Source organism: Cupressus sempervirens, chromosome 10, assembly GCF_028749045.1.
Source record: "Cupressus sempervirens isolate cs-2001-9-10 chromosome 10, ASM2874904v1, whole genome shotgun sequence".
NCBI lineage: Eukaryota > Viridiplantae > Streptophyta > Pinopsida > Cupressales > Cupressaceae > Cupressus > Cupressus sempervirens.
The window spans coordinates 627,072,316-627,096,984 of record NC_143127.1 but is presented as its reverse complement, the minus strand read 5'-3'; the positions used below and the strand labels follow the sequence as shown (position 1 = coordinate 627,096,984).

At 39.0% G+C, this 24,669-nt stretch overlaps 1 protein-coding gene across 8 annotated transcripts in view; it reads left to right on the top strand.

The window, feature by feature from the left end:
• Positions 1–24,128, top strand: part of LOC149535399 (putative UDP-3-O-acylglucosamine N-acyltransferase 1, mitochondrial) — a 212,211-nt gene extending 188,083 nt beyond the window's left edge. For 2 of the 8 annotated variants that reach the window (XR_016357009.1, XR_016357006.1), the window contains exons 9-12: positions 22,819–22,890; positions 23,019–23,092; positions 23,368–23,425; positions 23,738–24,128. Coding sequence is in view for 4 of the 8 variants with exons in the window: in XM_089804575.1 (XP_089660701.1) it covers positions 22,819–22,971 (153 nt within the window). In the remaining 4 variants the exon portion in view is untranslated. Of the gene's footprint in view, positions 1–22,818; positions 23,285–23,367; positions 23,500–23,667 lie in introns of those variants that run through there. The other 6 variants (XR_016357007.1, XR_016357008.1, XM_089804577.1 and 3 more) reach the window with 6 other exon arrangements.
• Positions 24,129–24,669: the final 541 nt, after the last annotated feature.

The window sequence follows — 24,669 nt, the reverse complement described above, 5'->3', positions numbered from 1 at the left end:
CTTCATCAACAAGAACCTAGTAGTTAAAAGAAGGTTAAAAACACAAAAAATTAAAGGCTTCAAGGTAATAATGAGAATGGTACCATTGATCAAGGCATGTAGATCATTCCCCTGTTAGGAATTTCTCTAAATAACTACAGTATAAAAGCAGATTTCTTTGTTGTGAAATTACAAAATGGCATCATCCTTGGGATGCCATGGGTTGACTCCTTAGGACGTTTTACTATAGATAACCCCAATTTGGAGGTGTGTTTCAAGCATGAAGGAAAAGATATAACATTAGAATGACTGCTTGATGGGTCACCCAAAGTGGTGTCTCACAATAGGATAGAATGCATCCTTAAGCATGATCAAGGAGAATGGAGAGCCAAGCGTACGATTCTTGATAAATCACTCACTAATGAACCGGTGATACATGTAGATATACGTCCCATCCTGAAAAAACACAAAAAGATTTTTGAAGATATTTCCCCAGGCTTACCACCCAAAAGAGGCTTTGAACATTCCATAGAATTAGAGGAAGGAGCCAAACCTGTTATAACCACCCCTTACGGGCATCCCCATAAATACAAAGAGGAAATTGAAAAAACTATTAAAGAATTATTAGAAATGGGACACTTTCAACCTAGCAACAACCCATTTGCCTCCTTAGTAGTCCTCGTAAAAAAAGGATGGAACTATGATGATGTGCATTGATTATAGGGCCTTAAACAAGAAAACTATCAAGAAGAGGTACCCAATTCCCAGAATTGATGGATGAATTACATGGTGCTCTATATTTTTCAAAGATTGATCTAAGATCGGGATACAATGAATCCGAATGAGGAAGGAAGACATTCCAAAGACAACATTCAAATGTCATTATGGACATTTCTAATTTCTAGTACTCCCTTTTGGCCTCACAAATGCTCTAGCCACTTTCCAATCATGTATGAACCATATTTTTAGGCAGCAATTACGAAGATTCCTCATATTTTTCGACGACATATTTATAGTAAGACATGGGAAGAACATTTGCAACATATCAAAGATGTTCTAAATATTTTACAGACATAATCATTATATGCTAAAATGTCAAAATGTGAATTTGGACTAAATGAGATTCTTTATTTGGGACACAAGATTAATGTAGAAGGGGTAAGTGTAGATGAAGAAAGATCAAGGCTATTAAAGAATGGCCGAAGTCGAAAACCCTAACTCAGCTTCAGGGATTTGTTGGACTATGTAGTTATTATAGACAATTTGTAAAAGGATTCTTTAAGATTGCCGCCCCCCTCACAGACTTAATTAAGAAAGGTTCTTTTTCATGGAACGAGAAGGTTCATCAAGCATTTGAGAAATTAAAAGAAACTATGGGTTCATGTCCTGTGTTAGCAATACCTGATTTTTCAATTGTTTATCATACGGGGTAAATGTATACTTATCGCATTAATAGATTAGAATCGAACACAAAACATATACTTTATTCATATAGGCACATATGCAATTCCAATTACAATCATCATCCATAAATCCATTCGGGCAATGTACATATACTTCCCGAAGGGGTGACTCAACTGTCACATGACCTTTCAGATACCAACTCAACCTGTCGGCTACAATATAGTTTTTACCGACATCACCCCCCCAAAAAGTAAAGTCATCTCTGGACGACAAAATAGAGACAACTTATACATCAAAACACAAGATATGACTCAACCATTGATTACATCAAGATTCAAACAACTAAGATGAAGAGGGATGCGTCCCTGGTGTGGTAGATGTCCCCTGTGCTTAAGCTTGTTCAGTTGTGCTCGTAGCTCACACACTTGCTTGGTCCGTATTGCCAAATTTGTCTCGGCCTACATTTGAATATCCAAGGCTGATTGCATCATCTTGGCAATCTCTTCAAGCTTTGCCTCCTTTTCTGCTAACTCTTGTTGCAGTTGACTCTTCTCCTACCAAGCCTCATCTAGCTGAGCCATAAATGCTATCCTCTCTAACTCCCAAGCTATTCTTTTGGACTCCCGAGTTGCTCTCTTTGCAGTTAGGTCCGCCTTTACTACTGTTAACTTGGTAGCTGACTCCTCTCGAGCCCTCTCCATTGCTATCTAGTTTGTCTGGCTCCTCCGAAGAGCATAATAATCATCACAATATATTTGGAGTACCTCACGAGTTAGAGTCTTTATGCGGCTCTCTAAAACCAACTCTCTGGTGGTGGCTCAATCTTGGCGCATCTCTAAAGTCTCTACTCTAGGCCCACCTGCATTCCTGAAAGAAGACTGAAAAGGCAGCTGAGCACCCTACTCTCATGAAGGATATGAAGTGCTCCAACTCCAATACCATTGAATCCAAAGCATGTTTCTGTGCAGAGATCACCACTTGGTTAGCCCTAGTCACCATGTTAGCCAGAAATGTCTCAACATCCTCTCACATCGATGTCTCTGGTCACACTGTAGGCTGTTGGGTACACATAGCCGTCTTCATTGCTTCTATCATCCGCTTTGCAGTGCTATCCGTCGATGAGTGTGGTATCTCATTGATCTGCATCGGGCAACTCTCCTCCACTTGTGTTTGTGTGCTAGTAGAGTCTCCTTCTAGGGCTACTTCTCGCGCAAGTGAATGAATGCTTGATGTTCGTGGTGCTGGTGTGCGGTTAAACCTCGTACTCAAGTATGTGCTCAATTTCCAAGTTCTGCTTGCCCTGCTCGACTTCTCTGCCACTGACATTGCTAACAACGCTACGTCTAGTTTGACCGCTGTGTTCGAGCCCACTACATCTAAGTGAACACTGAGTGTCCTCAAACCCTCATTTTTTTCTGCCTGTATAGGTACCTCCATCACTTCCTCCTGTTCTGCCTATGTAGTTACCTGCATCACTCCCTCCTATGTCTCTACCTCATCATCGGGTATAACTGTGGTTGTATGTGTCTCAACCCCTATCTCTAGTAGAACTACGATTGTAGTTGGCAAAGCCTCTCAATCGACTAAAGGCTCGGCAACCCGTGAAGGTGCTAATGTTGGTCGGACTGATGGCCGAGGTACTGGCTGTGTTGTTGGTCTGGCTACTATGGTGATCGAAGTCATAACCAAAGGCTACCTAAAGTGTCCAAATCTAGGAATATGAATACCTATAGGAGAGTGAGATGTAACTACGAGGTACCTCGAAAATAATAGTGGTGGTGCAGTGATAACCTTGACGTCCTCATCATCCTCCTCGTCCTCCACTTTCTCGTCTGAGTCATCAGTGTCTTCGGTGGATGTGTCTTGCCTCCCACTATCAATGTTCCCGTGCTTTGAGCTCTCTACCTCTTGTCGCAACTCTCTACTTCTCTACAAAGAAAGCTAGTCATACAGTCAACAGAAGGAAGCAGCTGTACGAACAATGAAGACATGTAGAGAAGTACACAAAGATGTGGTACGATATTGTGAGGATGTACGATTATATAGCGATGTCACACACAATTACTACTTGATTGGCAAAGGGAATAGGAATTGAGGAAAGATCGTCCAAAAGTAAAGAAAAATACCACCATAAACAGGAGATTGTGCAGGAATTAATAGGAATTGAGGAAAGACCGTACGGCTTGGCAGGTTTTAGGAGAGGGAAAGGTATTATAAACAAGTACGGACTGTAAAAACCCACAGCACAATAAAAGTCAATCCCCAGAGGTCGTATAGCCATACCTAGCATAAGTAGAAGACAGCATTCGACACGTGAGCAAAAGGAGATAACACCAAAACTCTGGAAGGAACATGAGCATGCCTATCCTAGTTGTACAAGAGTAGTAAAGGGAGAGGACACAGACTTAGACACCATACATTAACTTCGGTGGGGCTATCTCTCAGGAGTCGTACGAACATTGAATGGATGGTAGAAGAACCTCTAAGAATAAGTTGTATGGAGGAGTGTGAGCAACTGGCCTGACCGTTTTCTGTCCTCTTCACACAATGTGATGTCCCCTTCTAGCTAGAGACATCACTTTAGCTTGTGATTAGCCTATCAGAGACCCTCGTAGGCTAGTAGGATTGGTTAGAGGGTCACCTTGGTGTGGAGATCTTCCAAGGACCTGAGAAGAGTACACTTCTGGGTTGCCAGAGTTTGTTTATTATGAGTTTGGCTTGGTCAGGCTATTTTTAGCAATTTTGGAGTTATAAAGGTGGACCCCTGCTATTTTTAGAAAAGGGGTATGGTCATATGCAGCTCTATCATGTTAGCTCCCGGTTCAGACGACATTCAAAAATGTTGAGTAATAATGGAGATATTAATGTTTATTTAGTTAGAATAAACATTATTGGTTTTGAGCTTATATTATTAAGTTATAATATGTTTTTATATTATAACTTAAGTGAGGGTCATGATATCATAAAAGGGGGCCATATTTCAATTAATTGTGGGTCCAAGCTTATGGGAAAATTAAAAGGGGTTTTCTAAGTTTTAATGTAATAACATTTTTTATGTTATTCTTTTATCCCACATTGAGCATAGAGCCTCATTCTGGAGTTGAGGAGTCTTTATAAACAAACCTTGTCTTCCTTCAAGAGCATGTTATGAGAATTATTTAAAACCAGGGTTTCTACAAATTCGAGAAGAATTCAGACTGTGGAGGACGTAGTTTCTTCAGAGTTGATGCAATTTGAAGGTGTGAAATATCACCCGAATTTTGCCTGTGAGTTGGCTTCATCCAGAAGTCAATATTGTGTTTCAGTAGGAGGAAATTGGACGGATCTGTTTGCAGATTTATAACAGCAGCTACAGTACACGTGAACAGTGCCGTGAACAGTACCGTGAATAGTGCCCGTGAACAGTGACGTGAACAGTGCCGTGAACAGTACCGCGCTACAGTAAATTCAAAATCAGAGATTTAGTATTGCAGATTTTGATAGGCGCTGCCTAGAGAGGGAGCAATCAGCAGCGTGTTTGCATTTTGGGAGTCAAAAATCAGGTTTTTTCAACTATTAATGCTGATGTTTTTTTTATGTATTCTTCCAACAATAAACATTGTATAAATTGTATGAGCCATCTGAATAAATGAGTTCGATCAGCATTATAATTAGATTTGAGTTATAATTTTGGGTAAATTAGTTTCAATATTTGTATTCTCTTTTATAAAAAAAAACCAGAAGCAGCTTGAAACATTCAAGAACCAACAAAAACAATCATTACACTCAGGGAAACAAACAGTGATCAGCATAGAGCCTATTTGGGGTTCTTACACACAAAAAGACAAAAGAGGTGACAGTTATGCATTCAACCGAGAAGAGAGCGTGGAAGAAGAAATTAGAATTAGATTCAGCAACACAATGAACAGGAACGTAAAGGCTTTACAATCGGGAGTGCGTATTGTAGGAAGTACAAGCAAAAAGAAGACAAGGGCACAGTCAGCTGCAACTATGCACCTCACACCCTAGAACGTGATGTTCAAGGGTTTGAATGTGTTAGAGTGTAGGAAGTGGTGGCACGAGACCTCGAATGACCACTTTGCAAAGGAAAGTGTATAGAGGGCACAACTGGAATGGGCATTGCGAATGCCAGTGTTCTACATTCGCGACTTTGAGGGTTTTCTCAGCACCATCTTAGAAGCCTAAAATCGATTTTTGTGAACGAGTTTGTTTCCGTACTTGGGACAGACTCCCGTGATATCTTTTCGAGCCACAGACTTCAACAAGGTGTTCGGCATACTAGGTCATGCGTAGGGAGGAAGAAAAATAAATAACAAGCAAAAGAAACTAAGTCTAGAAGTCAAGGCATAGCAGATAGAACTAATAAATAACAAGCAAAAGAAACTAAGTCTAGAAGTCAAGGCATAGCTGATAGAACTAGTATGTGGGAAACAGCCTCAGGCAGAAAGCGAAGCCTTAATGGATACTTCAAAGGGAAGGGGACTGAAGAAATCCGATGTGCAGGAAGGACACTGTCGTTGTTTAATGGACCTAGTAAAAAGTAGACGCACCAAATCGAGTAGGGCATCGGACATCTCATTTCTAAAGGTGACCATGATGAACAACATCATGAATGGAAAAGTATATGACTAGGCATCTTTATTGGCTGAGCACATGAATGAGTTCATGACATTACAGCACAAAACATTCTATATGCCACACTACGCCATCTGTCTATTTCTCGACGCCACAGCACAAATGATACCTAATGATAGACTAGAGATCAAGCTAGGCCCGACAGAACCAGGGGAGCCTTCGATCATGCAGTGGAAGCACCTGGCTTCGCTTTCTGCCTGAGGCTGTTTCCCACATACTAGTTCTATCAGCTATGCCTTGACTTCTAGACTTAGTTTCTTTTGCTTGTTATTTATTTTTCTTCCTCCCTACGCATGACCTAGTATGCCGAACACCTTGTTGAAGTCTGTGGCTCGAAAAGATATCACGGGAGTCTGTCCCAAGTACGGAAACAAACTCGTTCACAAAAATCGATTTTAGGCTTCTAAGATGGTGCTGAGAAAACCCTCAAAGTCGCGAACGTAGAACACTGGCATTCGCAATGCCCATTCCAATTGTGCCCTCTATACACTTTCCTTTGCAAAGTGGTCATTCGAGGTCTCGTGCCACCACTTCCTACACTCTAACCCATTCAAACCCTTGAACATCACGTTCTAGGGTGTGAGGTGCATAGTTGCAGCTGACTGTGCCCTTGTCTTCTTTTTGCTTGTACTTCCTACAATACGCACTCCTGATTGTAAAGCCTTTACGTTCCTGTTCATTGTGTTGCTGAATCTAATTCTAATTTCTTCTTCCACGCTCTCTTCTTGGTTGAATGCATAACTGTCACCTCTTTTGTCTTTTTGTGTGAAGAGGACAGAAAACGGTCAGGCCAGTTGCTCACACTCCTCCATACAACTTATTCTTAGAGGTTCTTCTACCATCCATTCAATGTTCAATGTTCTTCTACCTCTTAGAGTATCAAGGTGCTTCCACTGCATGATCGAAGGCTCCCCTGGTTCTGTCGGGCCTAGCTTGATCTCTAGTCTATCATTAGGTATCATTTGTGCTGTGGCGTCGAGAAATAGACTGATGGCGTAGTGTGGCATATAGAATGTTTTGTGCTGTAATGTCATGAACTCATTCATGTGCTCAGCCAATAAAGATGCCTAGTCATATACTTTTCCATTCATGATGGTGTTCATCATGGTCACCTTTAGAAATGAGATGTCCGATGCCCTACTCGATTTGGTGAGTCTACTTTTTACTAGGTCCATTAGACAACGACAGTGTCCTTCCTGCACATCGGATTTCTTCAGTCCCCTTCCCTTTGAAGTATCCATTAAGGCTTCGCTTTCTGCCTGAGGCTGTTTCCCACATACTAGTTCTATCAGCTATGCCTTGACTTCTAGACTTAGTTTCTTTTGCTTGTTATTTATTTTTCTTCCTCCCTACGCATGACCTAGTATGCCGAACACCTTGTTGAAGTTTGTGGCTCGAAAAGATATCACGGGAGTCTATCCCAAGTACGGAAACAAACTCGTTCACAAAAATCGATTTTAGGCTTCTAAGATGGTGTTGAGAAAACCCTCAAAGTCGCGAACGTAGAACACTGGCATTCGCAATGCCCATTCCAGTTGTGCCCTCTATACACTTTCCTTTGCAAAGTGGTCATTCGAGGTCTCGTGCCACCACTTCCTACACTCTAACCCATTCAAACCCTTGAACATCACGTTCTAGGGTGTGAGGTGCATAGTTGCAGCTGACTGTGCCCTTGTCTTCTTTTTGCTTGTACTTCCTACAATACGCACTCCCGATTGTAAAGCCTTTACGTTCCTGTTCATTGTGTTGCTGAATCTAATTCTAATTTCTTCTTCCACGCTCTCTTCTCGGTTGAATGCATAACTGTCACCTCTTTTGTCTTTTTGTGTGAAGAGGACAGAAAACGGTCAGGCCAGTTGCTCACACTCCTCCATACAACTTATTCTTAGAGGTTCTTCTACCATCCATTCAATGTTCGTACGACTCCTGAGAGATAGCCCCACCAAAGTTAATGTATGGTGTCTAAGTCTGTGTCCTCTCCCTTTACTACTCTTGTACAACTAGGATAGGCATGCTCATGTTCCTTCCAGAGTTTTGGTGTTATCTCCTTTTGCTCACATGCCGAATGCTGTCTTCTACTTATGCTAGGTATGGCTATACGACCTCTGGGGATTGACTTTTATTGTGCTGTGGGTTTTTACAGTCCGTACTTGATTATAATACCTTTCCCTCTCCTGAAACCTGCCAAGCCGTACGGTCTTTCCTCAATTCCTATTAATTCCTGCACAATCTCCTGTTTATGGTGGTATTTTTCTTTACTTTTGGACGATCTTTCCTCAATTCCTATTCCCTTTGCCAATCAAGTAGTAATTGTGTGTGACATCGCTATATAATCGTACGTCCTCGCAATATCGTACCACATCTTTGTGTACTTCTCTACATGTCTTCATTGTTCGTACAACTGCTTCCTTCTGTTGACTGTATGACTAGCTTTCTTTGTCTTTCTGCTAACGTGCGGTGTTTTTGACACTTTGCTTCTATGTGACCATATGCTGCAAACCCCTGTCGATGCTTACTGTATGGTACTCTCAATACTTCTCTTCCAATTGGCTGTACGGTATGACATTCTATAACACCTTTAGGCTTCATTACGTGGCCATACAACACTCTTTCATTGTTTTGTAATAACCTTGGCCGTATGGTAGTCACCCTGATATGTAATCTCCTTGGCCGTTTGTTTTGTAATCGCCTTGGCCATACGGTAGCCACATTTGTTGTACGGTAGTCACCTTTTCTTTATGGTAGATCCCCTTGAAACCATACGGTAGCTTTGTCCCCCTATGTCTGTACAACCGTATGATATGTGTGATATGTTTTTTGCTTTCGTACAGTGATCATTTTAAGGCGCTATTTCCCCATCACCATGTGTTGAGTACCGTGCGGTGCCTTTTTATTCCTTGCTAATAACGTAGGGTATAACTAATGTAGTACAGGATAAACTACTTTGGCCATACAGTGGACTCCCCTTTCCTCCTTGCTTATCATGTTTGTACGATAGTGTTATATGGGTGCTTGTTAAAATGATTTCCCCCAGAATAAATTATAACTTTAATTTGGTTCTCCTTTGCTCACTTTGGTATATGTCTCTTATTTTAAGTTTTTTTTAATATATGTATAGATATTATTCTTATATACTACTTACAATTACATATTTTTATAGGGCCTTTGAGTTACTCGTTCGGGGAAATCTCCTTTTCTCCCAAAACCTTTTGTCTTTCATGATAGACTTTTAATTTCAACCCATTCGCTGCATCCGTCACCTCCCTTCCATCAAGCGTCCATAGTTTTATTGCTCGGTTATCGCCCACTTCATGAATTTTATATGGCTCAACCCACTTCACCTTAAATTTGCCTGGTTTGATCTCGTTACCCCCATTATACTTTAATACTGATTGACCTAGTTGGAACTTGTTCAGTTTTAAGTGCTTTTTGTGCCACACTTTGCATTTGTATTGTGAAACTTCGGTAGTCCATAGTGCTTGTGATCATCGTTCATCAAGTTTATTTAGGTTGTGCAATCTTTCCTTGAGACTTTCCATATCTCCCAGCTTGTTTTCGATCGCTATTCGCAAACTTGGTACCATGAACTATGTTGGTCCTACGGCTTCCTAACCATACATCAGCTGGAACAGAGTGTGTCTTGTGGTGACTTTGTACGAGGTACGGTATGCCCATAATGCCGATGGCAGCTTTTCCTCCCAATCCTAACTTTCAATTGCGTAGGACTTGTAGATTACTGCAACCAAGATTTTGTTTGTGACTTCCGCTTGTCTGTTTTCTCTAGAATAGTACGGGTTTGCTAGAGAGTGGTATAATTTGAATTTTGTGGTTAGTAGCGGGATGACGTGATTGACAAAATGTCCCCCACGGTCGCTTGCAAACTGTAGTGGAATTCTATACCTTGTGATGATCTACTTGTAGATGAATCTCGTCGTGCTTACTGCAGAGTTGTTTGGTAGGGCCTGTGCCTCTACCCAATTGGTAAGGTATTTCGTTGCTTCAACAATGTACCTACATCTCTGGATTTTACTCACCTTGAGGGGTTCGGCAAAGTCCAACCCCCAACGTTCAAATAATTCCTGCACGTGTGAAGGGTTCAGAGGCATGAAATCTCGCTTCAGTGATTTCTCGTCCCTTTGACATGTATCACATGCAATGACCCACTCCTTGGCATCGTTGTGTATAGTTGGCCACCATAACCTTGCCAAAAGTATGTTCCATGCAGTTATATCTGGCCCCATATGTCCTCTAGCAGGTCCTTCGTGTGATTCGTTCAATACCTTCAGGATTTCTTCCTCTAGAACGCATCGTCGTAGAATCTGGTCGGGTCGCATCTTACACAACAATCCTTAATCAATTGGAACGTTCGACTTCTCAACACCAGTTTTTGCCTTTCACTTGGTGACATTTCCCTAGGAAATTTCCTTGTTGAAAGATATTCCCCGATACTCGCATACCAGGATGGTAGTACGACAATTTGGAATACTTGTGTGTCAGGAAAATTGCCGTTGACTCCCTCTTGTGGTTCTCCCGATTTGATCCTTGATAAATGATCCATGCTTACGTGGCTTTTCCAAGGCCGTACCGCAATTTGAAATGTAAACTCCTGCAACAATAGTAGCCATCTGCTTATCTGTCCTTGTATGATCGGTTTGTTCATGAGATATAGCAGGGCTTGATAATCTACATAAAAAACGAATGGAGTTGCAAGTATATAATGTCTAAATTTCTGCACGATGTACACCATTCCAAAAGCCTCCCACTTTGTTGTACTATAATTCTTCTCTGCTTTAGACAATAGTCTACTTGCAAAGTACACCGGATGGTCAAATCCATGATCACTTGTTTGTGCCAACGTTGCTTCAATTGCGTAGTTCGATGCGTCGACATGTAAATGTAACTCCTTGCCCCGGTTTGGATAAGCCAAGATAGGTGCTTTGGCTAAGCGTGTTTTCAATCCCTCAAAGGCTTAATTCTGCTCTATATCCCATTTGTAGGGTTCTCCCTTGAAGGTTAGTTTGTCGAGTGGGTAAGATATTTTTGCAAAGTTCTTAATGAACCTTTGGTAGTATCCTATGTGTCCCAGGAATGATTTTACCTCCGTCATATCCGTTGAAGGTGGCATTTCCAAGATTACCCAGACTTTGTCAGGAGCCATCTTTAATCCTACTTTGCACACGATGTGTCCCAATAGTTTCCACTGTAGTACCATAAATCTGCACTTCTTCGAGATTAGTGCTAGTCTTAGTCTTCTACATTTTTCCATGCATTCTCTAAGTGTGGTCAAATGCTTGTCCTCCGCAGTGAAAACTAACCAATCGTCCAAAAATACCTTGAAATTCCCACTGACATCTTGTCGAAGATGAGCAGGATAATTCTTTGAAATGTTGTCGAGGCGTTGCATAGATTGAATGATACTCTGTTGTAGGGGTATACCCCATCTTCTACTATGAAAGTTGTTTTGAGCCTATCTTCTTCTGCAATGAATATTTGGTTGTATCCAGAAAATCCATCCATGAACGAATAAATTTCATGCCCCACAACTTCTTCCAAAATACCGTTGGTAAATAGTATTGGGAATGGATCCTTAATCACTACCACATTCAAGCATTGAAAGTCCATACATATCCTTATCTAAGTAGTGTCTTTCTTTAGAGATATCACAATCGGTGATACCCACTCACTCATCTATACCCTAAAAATAATGCTTGCTTCAAGCAGTCAGTTAATCTCATCAGTGACATGTGCGATAGTTTTTGTTCATCCAGTACAGCTGCTTCCGTGCGGGTACTGCTCCTATCATTGGGATGTGGTGGATGCATAATTCTGGCAATATCCCTTTCAGGTCCTTCTACATCTTTATATTCCATAAATATTTTAAACACTGTTGCTTTTAGAAGTGGATTCCAGTCATCTCCTATGAATATATTTTTGGGGTTAGCCTTGTCCCCTAGGTTCATCATTTTCACTGTGGGTTTTGTAATGACCCCATTTTTAACAGGTTCTTGCAGATGGCTAGGTCAGTTCACCATCTTGACCCTCGTGAGCTGATAGTAGGATTTGAGGGTCTTAGTTGTGTGGTTATAGGCTTTCCAACAGCCTATGGTGTGTTTTGGCTCCGTTTGAGGGACTTACTATTTATAGTAAGTCAATTTGTTGGTTCCGATGAGCTGAGTTGAGTCAGAGGAGTTGGAGGATGCTCTTAGTTTTTATTTTGGGCTTCTGGTTTGGGCTCCAAGAATCTTAGAGGGAGTGTCTATTTATAGTAAGTCACCTCATCAAGTTCATTCATTATCTTTCATCATCATGATCACTTTGGTGTTGTCAGATTTCAATTCTGATGCTTCTTCAGTTGTTTTCACAAGACGGGTGAATTATTATTATTATTCATCTAAATACGCTTAGGTTGCTATTTTTGTTAGTGTTGGTTGGTCACCTCAGTATCATAGCTCGTTGGAATCGAAATGAAAAGTTTTAAATCATGGAAACAAGAAACAATGGCCTTACATGTCAGAATTTGAAGTTATGGTGGAAAAGGTCATTTTTGGAGCTAAAAGCAATTAATAAATTAGTTTATAATGGCACTTTATTATGTTTTAATGTTGTGTGTAGGAAGCTTCTTAAGTGAAGTTCATTTGGGAAACTTTGTGCCATTTGGAGATTATAAATATGAGCCCATTTGATGAGTAAAACATTTGATTAATTATTTTCTTTTGTTGCTCGTGAAGAGTTTTTGAGTTTGCCAATTTCTTTTCCCTTGCTAAAGTATAAGGGTTTGGAATTAAGAAGCGCCTAGTAATTCACAGCTGAGGTATTGTGAATTAATTTTGAGAATTGTCTTAATTAAATCATAGTTTTTTCCGACTGTTATGTACTGTGCTTGGGAATTTCATCGTGGCTGGAGAATTTGTGATTTGGAATGCCATTATTGTCTTCTGTTTGGCGTGGTTAAAGAGGAATCTACAGTGGCTGTTGTCCCTATATTTGGTAGCGATTTCAGACTTGTTGAAGGCTGCAATCAATTATTGGAGGGCAGCAATCAAGTTTTAGAGCACCTGCGATTATAAGCGAGGAGCATGTATTTCTGAACTTGCGAGTAAATTTGATTATTTCTTGAGAGCTGCAATCCATATTTCATTTGTTAGAAGTCAATTTCTAGGTTCATTATTGCATTCTTGTAAATTTCTAGAAGTATAATTTTTAATTAGATTTTAGTAGCATTGCCATCAATTATAGAATTACTTCTGAATTGTTTAGTGGTGTTCATTTGTCCAAATTGATAAAGACTTAATCAATTAAAATTGTGAGCAAGCTAGCTATGAATTGAAAGCATTATTTATTGAGTGATAATATTTTGCCTGCCAAATGTTTGACAAAATATCAAATTGTTGATTAGCAAAAAAAAATTGATGCTTGTTAAGGATATAGCCTGTTGAGGGTTTCTATAGGTTCTTTACATTTAATAGGCTTTTCCTCACTAAATGTATGTGCCGATGTTTCGTCTATTTGCGCCTCTCCTTCCTTCACTTATCTATATTCCTTTGGAAACTCATTTTCCTCTCCTTTATTTCCTTCTTCTACCCCTAACATGTGACAGCTTGAAAAGAGCTCATAGTCCTCCATTTGCCATTGGAGTAGGCCATTGACCGAATCAAAGTTGTCATCGTTGGACCCTCCTTCGAGTCTCAGAATCCCTTCTTCGTTGGGTTCCATTTGTTTCTTCCCTTTGTTGTCTCCCTCGCCTTCGGAATCTGATCATGCTGCTTCTACCATCTGCGTATGCAGGTCAATTATAAATCTACGACCTCTTCCTTCCATTGACAAAGTGTTCTTTTTCTAGTCATGTTTTGCTTTCTCCTATACTAACCAATCGCATCTGAGGATAGTGTCATGCCCTTTTCTTTTCAACGGTATGACCACATAGTCCAGTAAGAATGGTCACGTCCCAATGGTTACAGGTTGCACCATCAGAGTTCCTAAAGGTTTGATCTTGTGTTGAACGGTGGTGAGGAGTTGGAAGGTAGGTGGCCATAAGTAGGTTGCCCCAACTTCTACCATGTTTCTTCCGACAGTACATTCACTCTTGACCCTCAATCTACGATTGTGTCTGTGAGGATGGTTCCGAGAATACCCATCTCCACTAGTGCAGGGTGTCTTCTTGTGGTGAGCGCAAGTGGCATTGCGTCCGTTGCGGTCCTTCCACTTCCACCTTGTCTTTTCTTGGCTTTTCCATCGCCTTCGAGGATGGTGTCATGTTCAGGATTGTAGTCCGTGAGGCTTTGTAAGAAGGTCATTCAGCTTCATGGGAACCTTAGCTTGCATTACCTGCCATATGATATTTTGTTCTGCTAGGTTCCCCCTTGGCGTGCCATATAATTTTGCTTGCGCTTGTTGCAACCTTTTCTTTTCCTCTTCCCGATTTGGATATGTTTTTGCTTGCGCACGAGTGATGGCTAATGTCTCCTCATCATCACATGTTTCTATACTTAACATGTTCACCCCGAGCTTAGGGCATTTCGAATCCTCATGGTCTCTAGGGCCACACCATCTACATAATAGCTGCGGTGTTCCCTTCGTAGTACAATCTCTAGGGAAGTGTCCCCAGGGGTTGCACATCCGACATTGTATCATTGGCCGTCCACTCGGATCGTATTGTATTCGACTTCGGCCCCCATTATTGTTATTATTATTGTTGTTGCCACCTTGTCTGAGTCGATTGTTGTTTTGGTACCCTCCAGAGGTTGCGTCATTGTTCATATTCGTTCCTGCTCCCAAGGTGGATACTTCTTGCGTTTGTAGTACCTGTTGGCGTCCCTTCGTTTTCATATTGAACAGGCATTCCTTGGTAGAATGTCTTGCGATTTGGCAGATATTGTAGAATTGGTTCTTCGGGAAGGAGCCCTTTGTGTGGCCCTCCTCCTTACAATCTGTATAACACAATTCCCCTTCTCTCACTTGGCCAGGATTCTTTTTCATGTTTTTGAACTCCATCATACGTAACATGTCCTTCTGTAGTGCTCGAACCTTCTTACTTGACTCCTCGTCATTGTTGCTTTCGTAGGATGAATCTTTTGAGTCTGATGATCTGTTTTCTTTCTATTTACCTATTTTCTATTCACTTTCCAAGTCCATCACAGTTATTTGCATCCACGTATGATGCTGGAGATATAATTTTTATCTTTTTCTGTAGTGATGGTCGTAACCCTTCAATAAACCACCTTTTCTTCAACTCGTTTGCTGGTCTGGTTGGCTTTCCATCTTTCCTATGATCTCCTTCAACCTCCTAGCATACACATAGACTCTTTCATTCTTGCCCTACTTGGTATTGTAGATTTCCGCTACTATCTCATTATCATCTCTGAATAGTTGAAACTCTGCTATGAATTCTTTCTTGATATTTGGCCATGTAGTTAACTTCTTCGGATCGGTGCTTGAAAACCAATCGATTGCTACACCTCGTAGGGTAGTCGGAAACTATTGGACCCAGTCATTCTGATCTGTTACACCATTCGCAGTCTAGATTGTTTCACATGTTTTACAATGTCTAATTGGATCGGCCGTCCCATCGCCACTTTTTTGAATCTGTGGTACTTGCTGCGCACCTGTGCTGTTCTACTTAAACACGATGTTCTTTGTACCCGTACTGCTCTGAGTACCTGCGTTGCTCTGCACAACTGTGCTACTTTAGACAACCGCCTTACTTTGGACAACAATGTTATTCGGTGTGAAGAGATCTACTTCAAGTGAAGTTGTTCGATTCTCTACTTGTATCCGTTTGTCAGGTGTATCGAGAATGAAGAGTTAACCCCACACTCGTGCTCCTTCGGCACCTTGAGCCATGCGGGTTCGTTCCCTTTTGTTCGGATTCTCTACCCTTGGCGTAAACAACTTTAGGAACTCCTCCCTTGTCTCTACTACCAAATTCAATCTCTGACGCGTTTCTTCAAGAAAATCCTCGGCACTCCTCGGTCTGCTAGGTGAATGCACTCCCTCTATCCGTGCTCCTTCACCACTTTGGTGCTCATTGGTGAGTTGCTGAAACTTTTGTGTGTGCTTCGCCTGATGTGTGAGTATTAATGCTTTCCGTGCTGTGCGTATCTTATCCTTGTCTTTTATTTTATTCCTATACTTATTGAGCAAATTCGACATTAATCTTCATAACACCTCTTTTGCATTGAGTTCGACTGGCAACGATTCCAAATGTTTATCGTATAGGGTAAACGTACACTTATCGCATTAATAGATTAGAATGTAACACAGAACAAACACTTTATTCATATAAGCACATATGCAATTCCAATTACAATCATCATCTATAAATCCATTCAGACGATGTAAATATATTTCCCAAAGGGGTGACTCAACTGTCACGCGACCTTTCGGATACCAACTCAACCCGTCGGCTACAACATGGTTTTTGCCGACAACATCAATGCCCTTCAAATTACAATGTGATGCATTAGGGGAAGGGATTGGAGCAGTCCTCATGCAAATGAAGCATCCCGTAACATTTGAGAGTCGCAAACTCATAGAAGTTGAAAAGCATTACTCCATATATGATAAAAAAATGCTGGCCATAATGCATGCTTTAGCTAAGTTCCGATAGTATTTGGTTTGTGGGAAGTTCATTGTGAAGACAAATCACAACAACTTACATTTCTTCCCGAGTGAGAAAGACCTTAACGATCGACAAAAAAAGTGGGTGAGCAGAGTTCAAGCATATGATTTTTACATAGAATATGTTAAAGGGGTAAATAACGGAGTTGCAGATGCCCTATCTCGATGCCTCCATCTCAATATGATTACTAGTATTTTAGGAGATTGGAAAAACGATATCATTAACGAGTACATCATAGATCCTAAAGCAAGTGAAATATTAAAAGGAAAATTTCCAAATGAATATTTCAAGAGTTGAGATGATGTTATACTCTATAAAGGAAGAGTGTTTCTAACCCCTCAGTCAGAAGTTAAAAACACAATGTAAGGAATATCATGATAATCCTTCGTCGGCCATCAAGGGTATTTCAAAACATATAAATAGATAAGAGAATTTTTCGTGGAAAGGCTTGATGTCCAGAAATATGTACAAGAATGCATGACATGCCAATAGACTAAGGCAGAACACACCCACTTGGACTATTTTTTAGAGCAGTATTTAGGCTCTATGGACTTCCACGGAATATAATTAGTGATAGGGATAGTAAATTTAGTAGCCAGTTTTGGCAAGAGCTATTCAAGTTAGTAGGAACCAGTTTAATGCCTAGCATGAGTTACCATCCTCAAACAGACGGGCAAAGTAAAATAGTAAATAAATGGTTAGAAGGGTACCTGAGGAGCTATGTGACTGAACAACAACGGGCATGGATCAAATGGATACATTTAGGCAAATTTTGCTATAATACAACCCATCATATGTCCATTGGAATGACCCCATTCAAAGCTTTATATGGTTATGAGGCACCAACATTTGGAAATTTTATCCTATAGGAGAGCCGAGTACAAGTGCACAAGAATTTATTTAACAGAGCATGGATATATTAAAAACTCTTAAAGAGAACCTACAACAAGCCCAAAACTAATAGAAGATTTACGCAGACAAAAAACATATCTAAAGGACATTTGATGTTGGGGATTTAGTGTTTTGGAGATTACAACCATATAAACAAACCTCTATTAAAAAGAGTGGAGTAGAACAGCTTAAACCACGATTATATGGGCCATATCGAGTAATAAGAAAAATCAGAGAAGTAGCATATGAACTACAACTTCTTGAACGAAGTAGAATCCACAATATTTTCCATGTCTCAAGACTTAAGAAAATATTTGGAAAACAATTAGAACCTCGTATGGTATTACCCCCACTTGATGATAAAGGTCAACTTATTTTAGAGCCTGAGATTATCTTAGATACTCAAGAAAAGAAATTGAGGAATAGAACTATTATAGAATATTTAGTCCAATGGAAGTATCTAACCATGGAAGATGCCACATGGGAAAAGGCAGAAACGATTAGATTGCTTGAGGACAAGAAAAATCAAGCGGGAGGGATTGTGACGACCCCCGAAAAATAGAGTCAATAATTGTTTAATAAAATAATTATGATATATTTTGTTCCAAATCACTAAAATTATGAAATGAATAAATAATAAATCCATTCCTTATAATTCCTTACTTAATTCTAGATTCAATTATTTGAGCTAAAGATCTAAATAGACTAAGAATAAAATAAAAGGAATTATACAATAAATGATATAAGAAATTGTAATTATCTTTAATCAAAGTAATCATAAAGCTTTATAAATAATCTCATTATCACCAAAAATAATTTAATCATCACAATTAATCAATAGGATTATAATATCAAATAATCAAGACTAAGTCGTGACTCTTGGCACAGGCATGGGAAGAAATAGGTATTAAAAGCCACACACCATTCAGAGAGAAGAATCATCCTGGAAATAGACATCTGATTCAGCCGTAAAAAACAATATCGGGTGCAGTATCCCAACGCAGCACAATATAGTTGGGTTCAGGAGAAGTAGTCTAACGTAACACACCATACTTGGGTTCATATTGAAAGAACTACCAACGCAATACACTTGGAGTCGTGGCCAAGATATATAGGACAAACAAATACAATCAAAATAAGCAGACTGAGTTATATTAGTTGTGGAGAACAAAGAGGTATCTTCCATTACATAATACAAGTGTCGGGTGTGGAATGACAAAGTAGTTTCTAGCGACAACAGGGATAGAAGAGAATAACAAAGTAGACTTCAGTTTAACCAATACAACAGATCAAGAAGGAACAATCAAGGGATTAAGATCAAATCAGTCTCGACTCTCCATCTATTGGAGTGAGTGTCTAAATTGAAAGTGCCACCAAATGACATCCTTTCTCATTTGGCATTGCAGACAGATTCAGCACATTTTCTATTATAGAAACCAATCAGTCAGAGTTCTCAGCCGTATTATAAGTATTCCGTTCAATTAAAGAATATCAGTGGGAGGCCAACAAGGGATAAACAAATCATTGCAAGTCAATAATCACAGTCTGAAACAGACTTTATAAGGAGATAATAAAGAAAGATCAAAACTAAAGATAAAAGTAAAAACTCCTCTAATTTCCCCCTTGGGGATCAAGGTAAAAATCCTGGGATCTCTATAGGGCTTCAATAGCCACAATCCTGCAAGGGTGCCGAACTGAAGCAAGGTAGGGATTGAAAATCTCTGAAGGTCTGTATAATAGAAATCATATGCATATGAAAGGATGGATACAATTAAAAAGTTATCCATAAGGCTTAGGATGAGTATAAAGCTCTCCTAAGAAGAATGGGTACATCAATACGATTATCCATAAGGTCTTAAAGAGAGGACATACTGTGAAAGGATGACACTTAGTGGAGAGTTGTTCTAATAACTAGAGCCCCAGGAAGCACTCCCCCAGGATCTAAGTGTTTGATCAAAGTCCCCTTCTTAAGAAAGGAATTAATTAGAGATTAGGATTTGATATTTTGTATATAAATGTTAGCAACTAGTTTCTGATCTTATTAATTTATTTGTATACCTTCGTTAGAATACTAACACAGATAGCAGGTTCATTAACCAGGAGCTTGTGAGGCTCGGCTATGGTACAAGGGACATTACATCTGCATTTGGCCCTTTCTTGATCTTCTTTGCTTTAATAGGGCTTGGTTTGGTAGTAGTGGTTTTCCACTTTTCAGGAGTAGCTTCTAGTAGTTCAGCTTCTAAAGGTTTTTAGGCGGAGTTAACCTTAGCTTCTTTGGTCATTTTTTTTGCATTAGGGTTACAACTCGAGAGGGGTGTACTCTCAATTAGCTCAATTCTAATAGAGTTGTGCAGTCAGTCTTGCTATTGATTAGGCTCAGATTATGGGTAAGAGATGCACCAGCTTCCAAATGGAGATATATCAAAGTCAAGTTGATACAAGGCAAATATCAACCCCTGGTGGTGAAGAGGGGGGAAAGCCCCTTTAGCAATGATATGACAAAGTGAGGTATACAGAAAGAACAAAATATCAATTTTGCCACCATTAGGAATCTGATTGAGAATGGGAATGATATCCATGGATATCAATATACCAACCTTCCAAAGTAAAGTATTTCATCACATGATAACAAACCAATGCATAAGGGGGAGGAAGCAAAAGACAGTCATAGCTATTTTGTTCAACCACTAGTTCTTCACCATTTTTAAAGGAGTGACCATGATGATCCTATAGAGTGAAGAATTTTTGAAATTTTTTTCGTTTTTGTACATGTGCAAGCTGTACAAAACTCTATGGCAGGTAAATATGACATATTTAATTGTTTTCATATGAAGACAAAAGATAGTTGATGCACTTGGGAAAAAGAAATTGGAGAAAACAGTGACAACAGTTATTACCTGGCACTGCAAAGGACAAAGGCAACATTGGGAGGACATTGGCACCAGGAGTGGAAGTTGTAGGGAAAATGGATTCTGAAAAGGTGGGTTAAGGAAAGAAAACACAACCCACCAAACTCCGGAAGGTGGCCATGACAAGGCGACAATCAATACAATTACATTCAAAGGCTTGAATGGTATCGAGTGTAGAACGTGGTGGCAAGAGACATTGGATGAACATCCCATCAAAGATACCCTTTGACATGCAGGTGTGCATTGGGCTATTCAAATGCCAGTTTTCCTCATTTGAGAGTTTGAGGTACCATTGAGAGCCATCATTGAAAACTATGATAGACATAGTTGGAAATCCATCTGTGGGTACCAACGCTACTTAATCATTGTTTCTTTTGCAGCCCCTGCATTCGCCCTGGTGTTCACATTCTTGGACAAGGCACGGAGGTTGGTAAGTCAACGATGATGAGAAGTGCATAGCAGAAACAAAAACTTTTGTAGTTGGTTTAACAGCCATTGAAGATTCAAGAACAAATTTACTTCTAGATTCAGATCTATAGAGGTGGAAGGAATATCACAGCAGCTGCCAGAGAAATTTATCCACAGAGATCAGGCAGAGAGCTATCATTTTGTTCACTGAGGGTCATACTTAAGCCCTAGGACGATCTTACATTCCAGCAAGGACTCTTAGTGTACTCTGACCCACCTAAATGAAAGTATATCACTGAGTTGTAAAACAATCCAAATATGAGACTTTATCAGTAGCAGTTATAAATTCTGTTGTTTCCAGCAAAGCATTTAAATATCTTTATTTTTATTCTATGCTTGCAAATCATCCATTGAATAGAGTGCTGCTGTTATTGATGACAGTTGAACAAATCTAGCAGTTTGCAATTATTGAGACAGCCACCGAAGCCCTAGGTATTAATATTGTTCATGCATTTTGATCCAGCTATTAAACTCTGGGTACATTTCAACGAATAAAGACACAATATGTGCAAATTTTAATCACGAAAAAGGTGATATACTAATATGTTATAACTCTCAATTGTCATCTCTGTTTCCACTTGTCTCTTAAGTCATTGCATGATATTAGGCCAACTTGCTTTGTATATCTAATCAAATGATCAACAAAGATCGTCCCAAATTTTCCTTTTTCTTTTTGCAGAATGCTGTGCTGTTCTTATATTCATTTCCCTCTGCTAATAAAGATTTTATTCAATAAAAAGGAGATTAAAAACTAAGTATAGAAGCAATTATTGAATCAATGAATACAAGAAAATATGATGCTCTGCTCTTTCAACTCGAAATATTTTCCAATACAGAAGATAAAATTAAAAGCAGGAGTGACGAACTTGAAATCTCTTGTGATCAAACAACCTCCTTCCTCTTGATGAATAATCAGGCCTAAGGTGCAGTACAAGAAAAGCACAGTGAGTCACTTGGCTGTCACTGCTGTCAAAGTAGCAGTCGAAATAAAATGTGTTGTCTTCTATGAAGCCACAGTAAAATGCTGGTAAAACCCAATGCAGGAAGAAGAAATTGAAAGTATGAAATGCCTTAGCTGCATGAAATGTCTGCTAACATAAAGCAAATGAAGTAAAGTCCCTGGAAACAAATATTATAAGGTGTACAACCACAACACAACAAAAAGCCACTGTAATAAAAAAATATGGTACAAAATTACTCAAAATCAGATAACCTGGTATTTGGACATATTTCAGGCATATTTATTCCGATAACTGTGTAAAAAGATTAAAAAAAATTGCTGGGCACATTTAATTTTTGAAAAAACCACCATTTTCTAGGGGGAAAAACTGCAAACTGTGGGGATAAGCAATTAATCATGATTACAAATGATATTTTTGCAATTTTTGCTTCTATAGTGTATGTACACTGTACAATACTGCTATAAATCTCACTACTTTTGTTGTGGTTGTGATGATGGCAGCTTCAAAATATTTGCTTCTATGGTGTATGTACACTGTACAATACTGTTATAATTCTTACTAGTTTTGTTGTGGTTGTGATGATGGCAGCTTCAAAATATTTGCTTCTATGGTGTATGTACACTGTACAATACTGTTATAATTCTCACTAGTTTTGTTGTGGTTGTGATGATGGCAGCTTCAAAAAAATTCTCAAGAATGTAAATGTTATTCCTAACGAAGGATTTTCTTTAGTCTCAAGGATAATAAGTTTTAAGCTGAAAACATAAAAAATGTCAGCTGAGTGGGTATATATACACACATGCACAAAAACACACACACACACACACATTAACAACAAAAGCTAAATTAGAGACTGAACCATTGAGTATTAGCAACTCTAGAAGATGCTCGTCAAAATATTGTCTTATAATAATGATAAAAGCTATAATGCAGACCCTTGATTTTGTTGCAGGTCAGATTAGCGGCATCCAGTATTGTCATAACAAACATTGCTGATCCGGGCGACTATGCTGGATTTCCAGCTGTATGCTCATATTTCACTAGATATTCTCTAAATGACATTCTAGACTTGAATCAGGAGTTTCTTTCTTTATCCCATATGTAGAAGTAATCAATGTAATTAAATTGCATGTCCTTACCAATGTATTGTAGGTCCCTGCTTATAAATGGCGCAAGTCAGTAATTGCCTTCCGCAGATTGTCAAAGCATAATAATTTGTGATCAAGGTGCTGTTTTTAGAGATTAGTTATTTTATTTTCAACTTGACCGATTATCTCTGTAATCTCTTTATGCAAAGACAATCTATTTATGCTCAGCAGAGCTTCTGGTTCCATCTTGGGCAATCTAAAGGGCAATATTCATTGCAGAATATTAGTATGAATTTTGATTTAATAAAGAATTCTACTTGGATTGCCAAATGCAAGGAGCATAATTATTCCCCGCAAAGAAGATGGATGACTGATTTGCATGAGTATTTTTTAAGAACAGCTGTCTTATGCAGGTTTCGTAATCCATCGGTGTCTATAAAACTGCAGGCTAGCTCTGCTTACATGCATAAGGTAATATAATTTTAAATGGAAAATGGCACTGCCACCTGAAACTCAAAGTAGCTTACCATTTTTCAGCATTATAACTTTGGTATTTTCAAATCATGCAGCATATTTATTGTTTTCGTTATCTTTATTTCTTGAAAGATTAATAATCTTTTTTCAATAAGATACACTATCTACTTTATTGCATTCTGAACATTTTCAAGCACAAGGGTCTTCTCTTTAGCAATGTGAGTGCTTTGATAAATCAGATCACCTTGATGGGAATCCACCTGCAGACACTTCTATATTTTCTTATGATGTATCTTTGAGTGATTGTAGATGAAGAAGAACAAGAGGAGATTTACGATTTTTACTTGGTATATGTGGATAATGTACCACTAATTGTTGATACATCTTTTGCATCCTCTATTACTTCCACTCAACACAAGAGACATGAAGATGTGACACGTTTTTGCATGATACTTTACCATATCTGAACTATCCCATAAGTAGGATTGATCATCTAAAATAGTATGTTTATACTTGTGCACAAAAAATTGAACACACGATTTCAGAGAAACATTCAACAATTCTTTGGTATATGATATTTGATGTATTCTTCAATGAGTGGATTGGTGACAAATTGTGCTACAAAGTATGATGGTAAAGGGGATCTATTGTTTCATTTTTGAAATATTGACTATATATGATTTGTTTATTTTCATAGTCATCAATCATTCATGAAGTTATTTCTAATAAGATTGAATGGCCATGTTTTTATATTGTTTTATTTCCTACCTCACACTAAACATAATTAAGCTTGCAACATGTCTTGTACCAAAAACTCAAAGCTATTTTAAATACAAAATGAAAATGCATAAGCAATCCTACATTATTTTCATGAGTAAAAAAATGCAAAAAGTTTCAATTTACACAATAACACATAAAAAAGAGCACATAAGATATACCATGGGAAGTCTTTTAAAGATAGCTCAAACCTCCAAAGTGCATCCAATGTTTTATCAACAACAAATATATTACAATAGACCTAAGAGTACTAGTTCATTATAAAGGGGAAGATAAGACCTCTCATCATTATCTTTGTGAAGTCAATCTAGTAGTAGAAACAATTCAAGGCTTGTAGAGTAGTGTAATTCTCGTTAAGTGTTGGTTGGGCAATTTTGGAAGTAATTTCCCCAAGCTATTTTTTGTAACTTTTGTGGCATCTAATATTGTCAAGGGTGTTAAATAATTCTGTGGTGCTATAAATA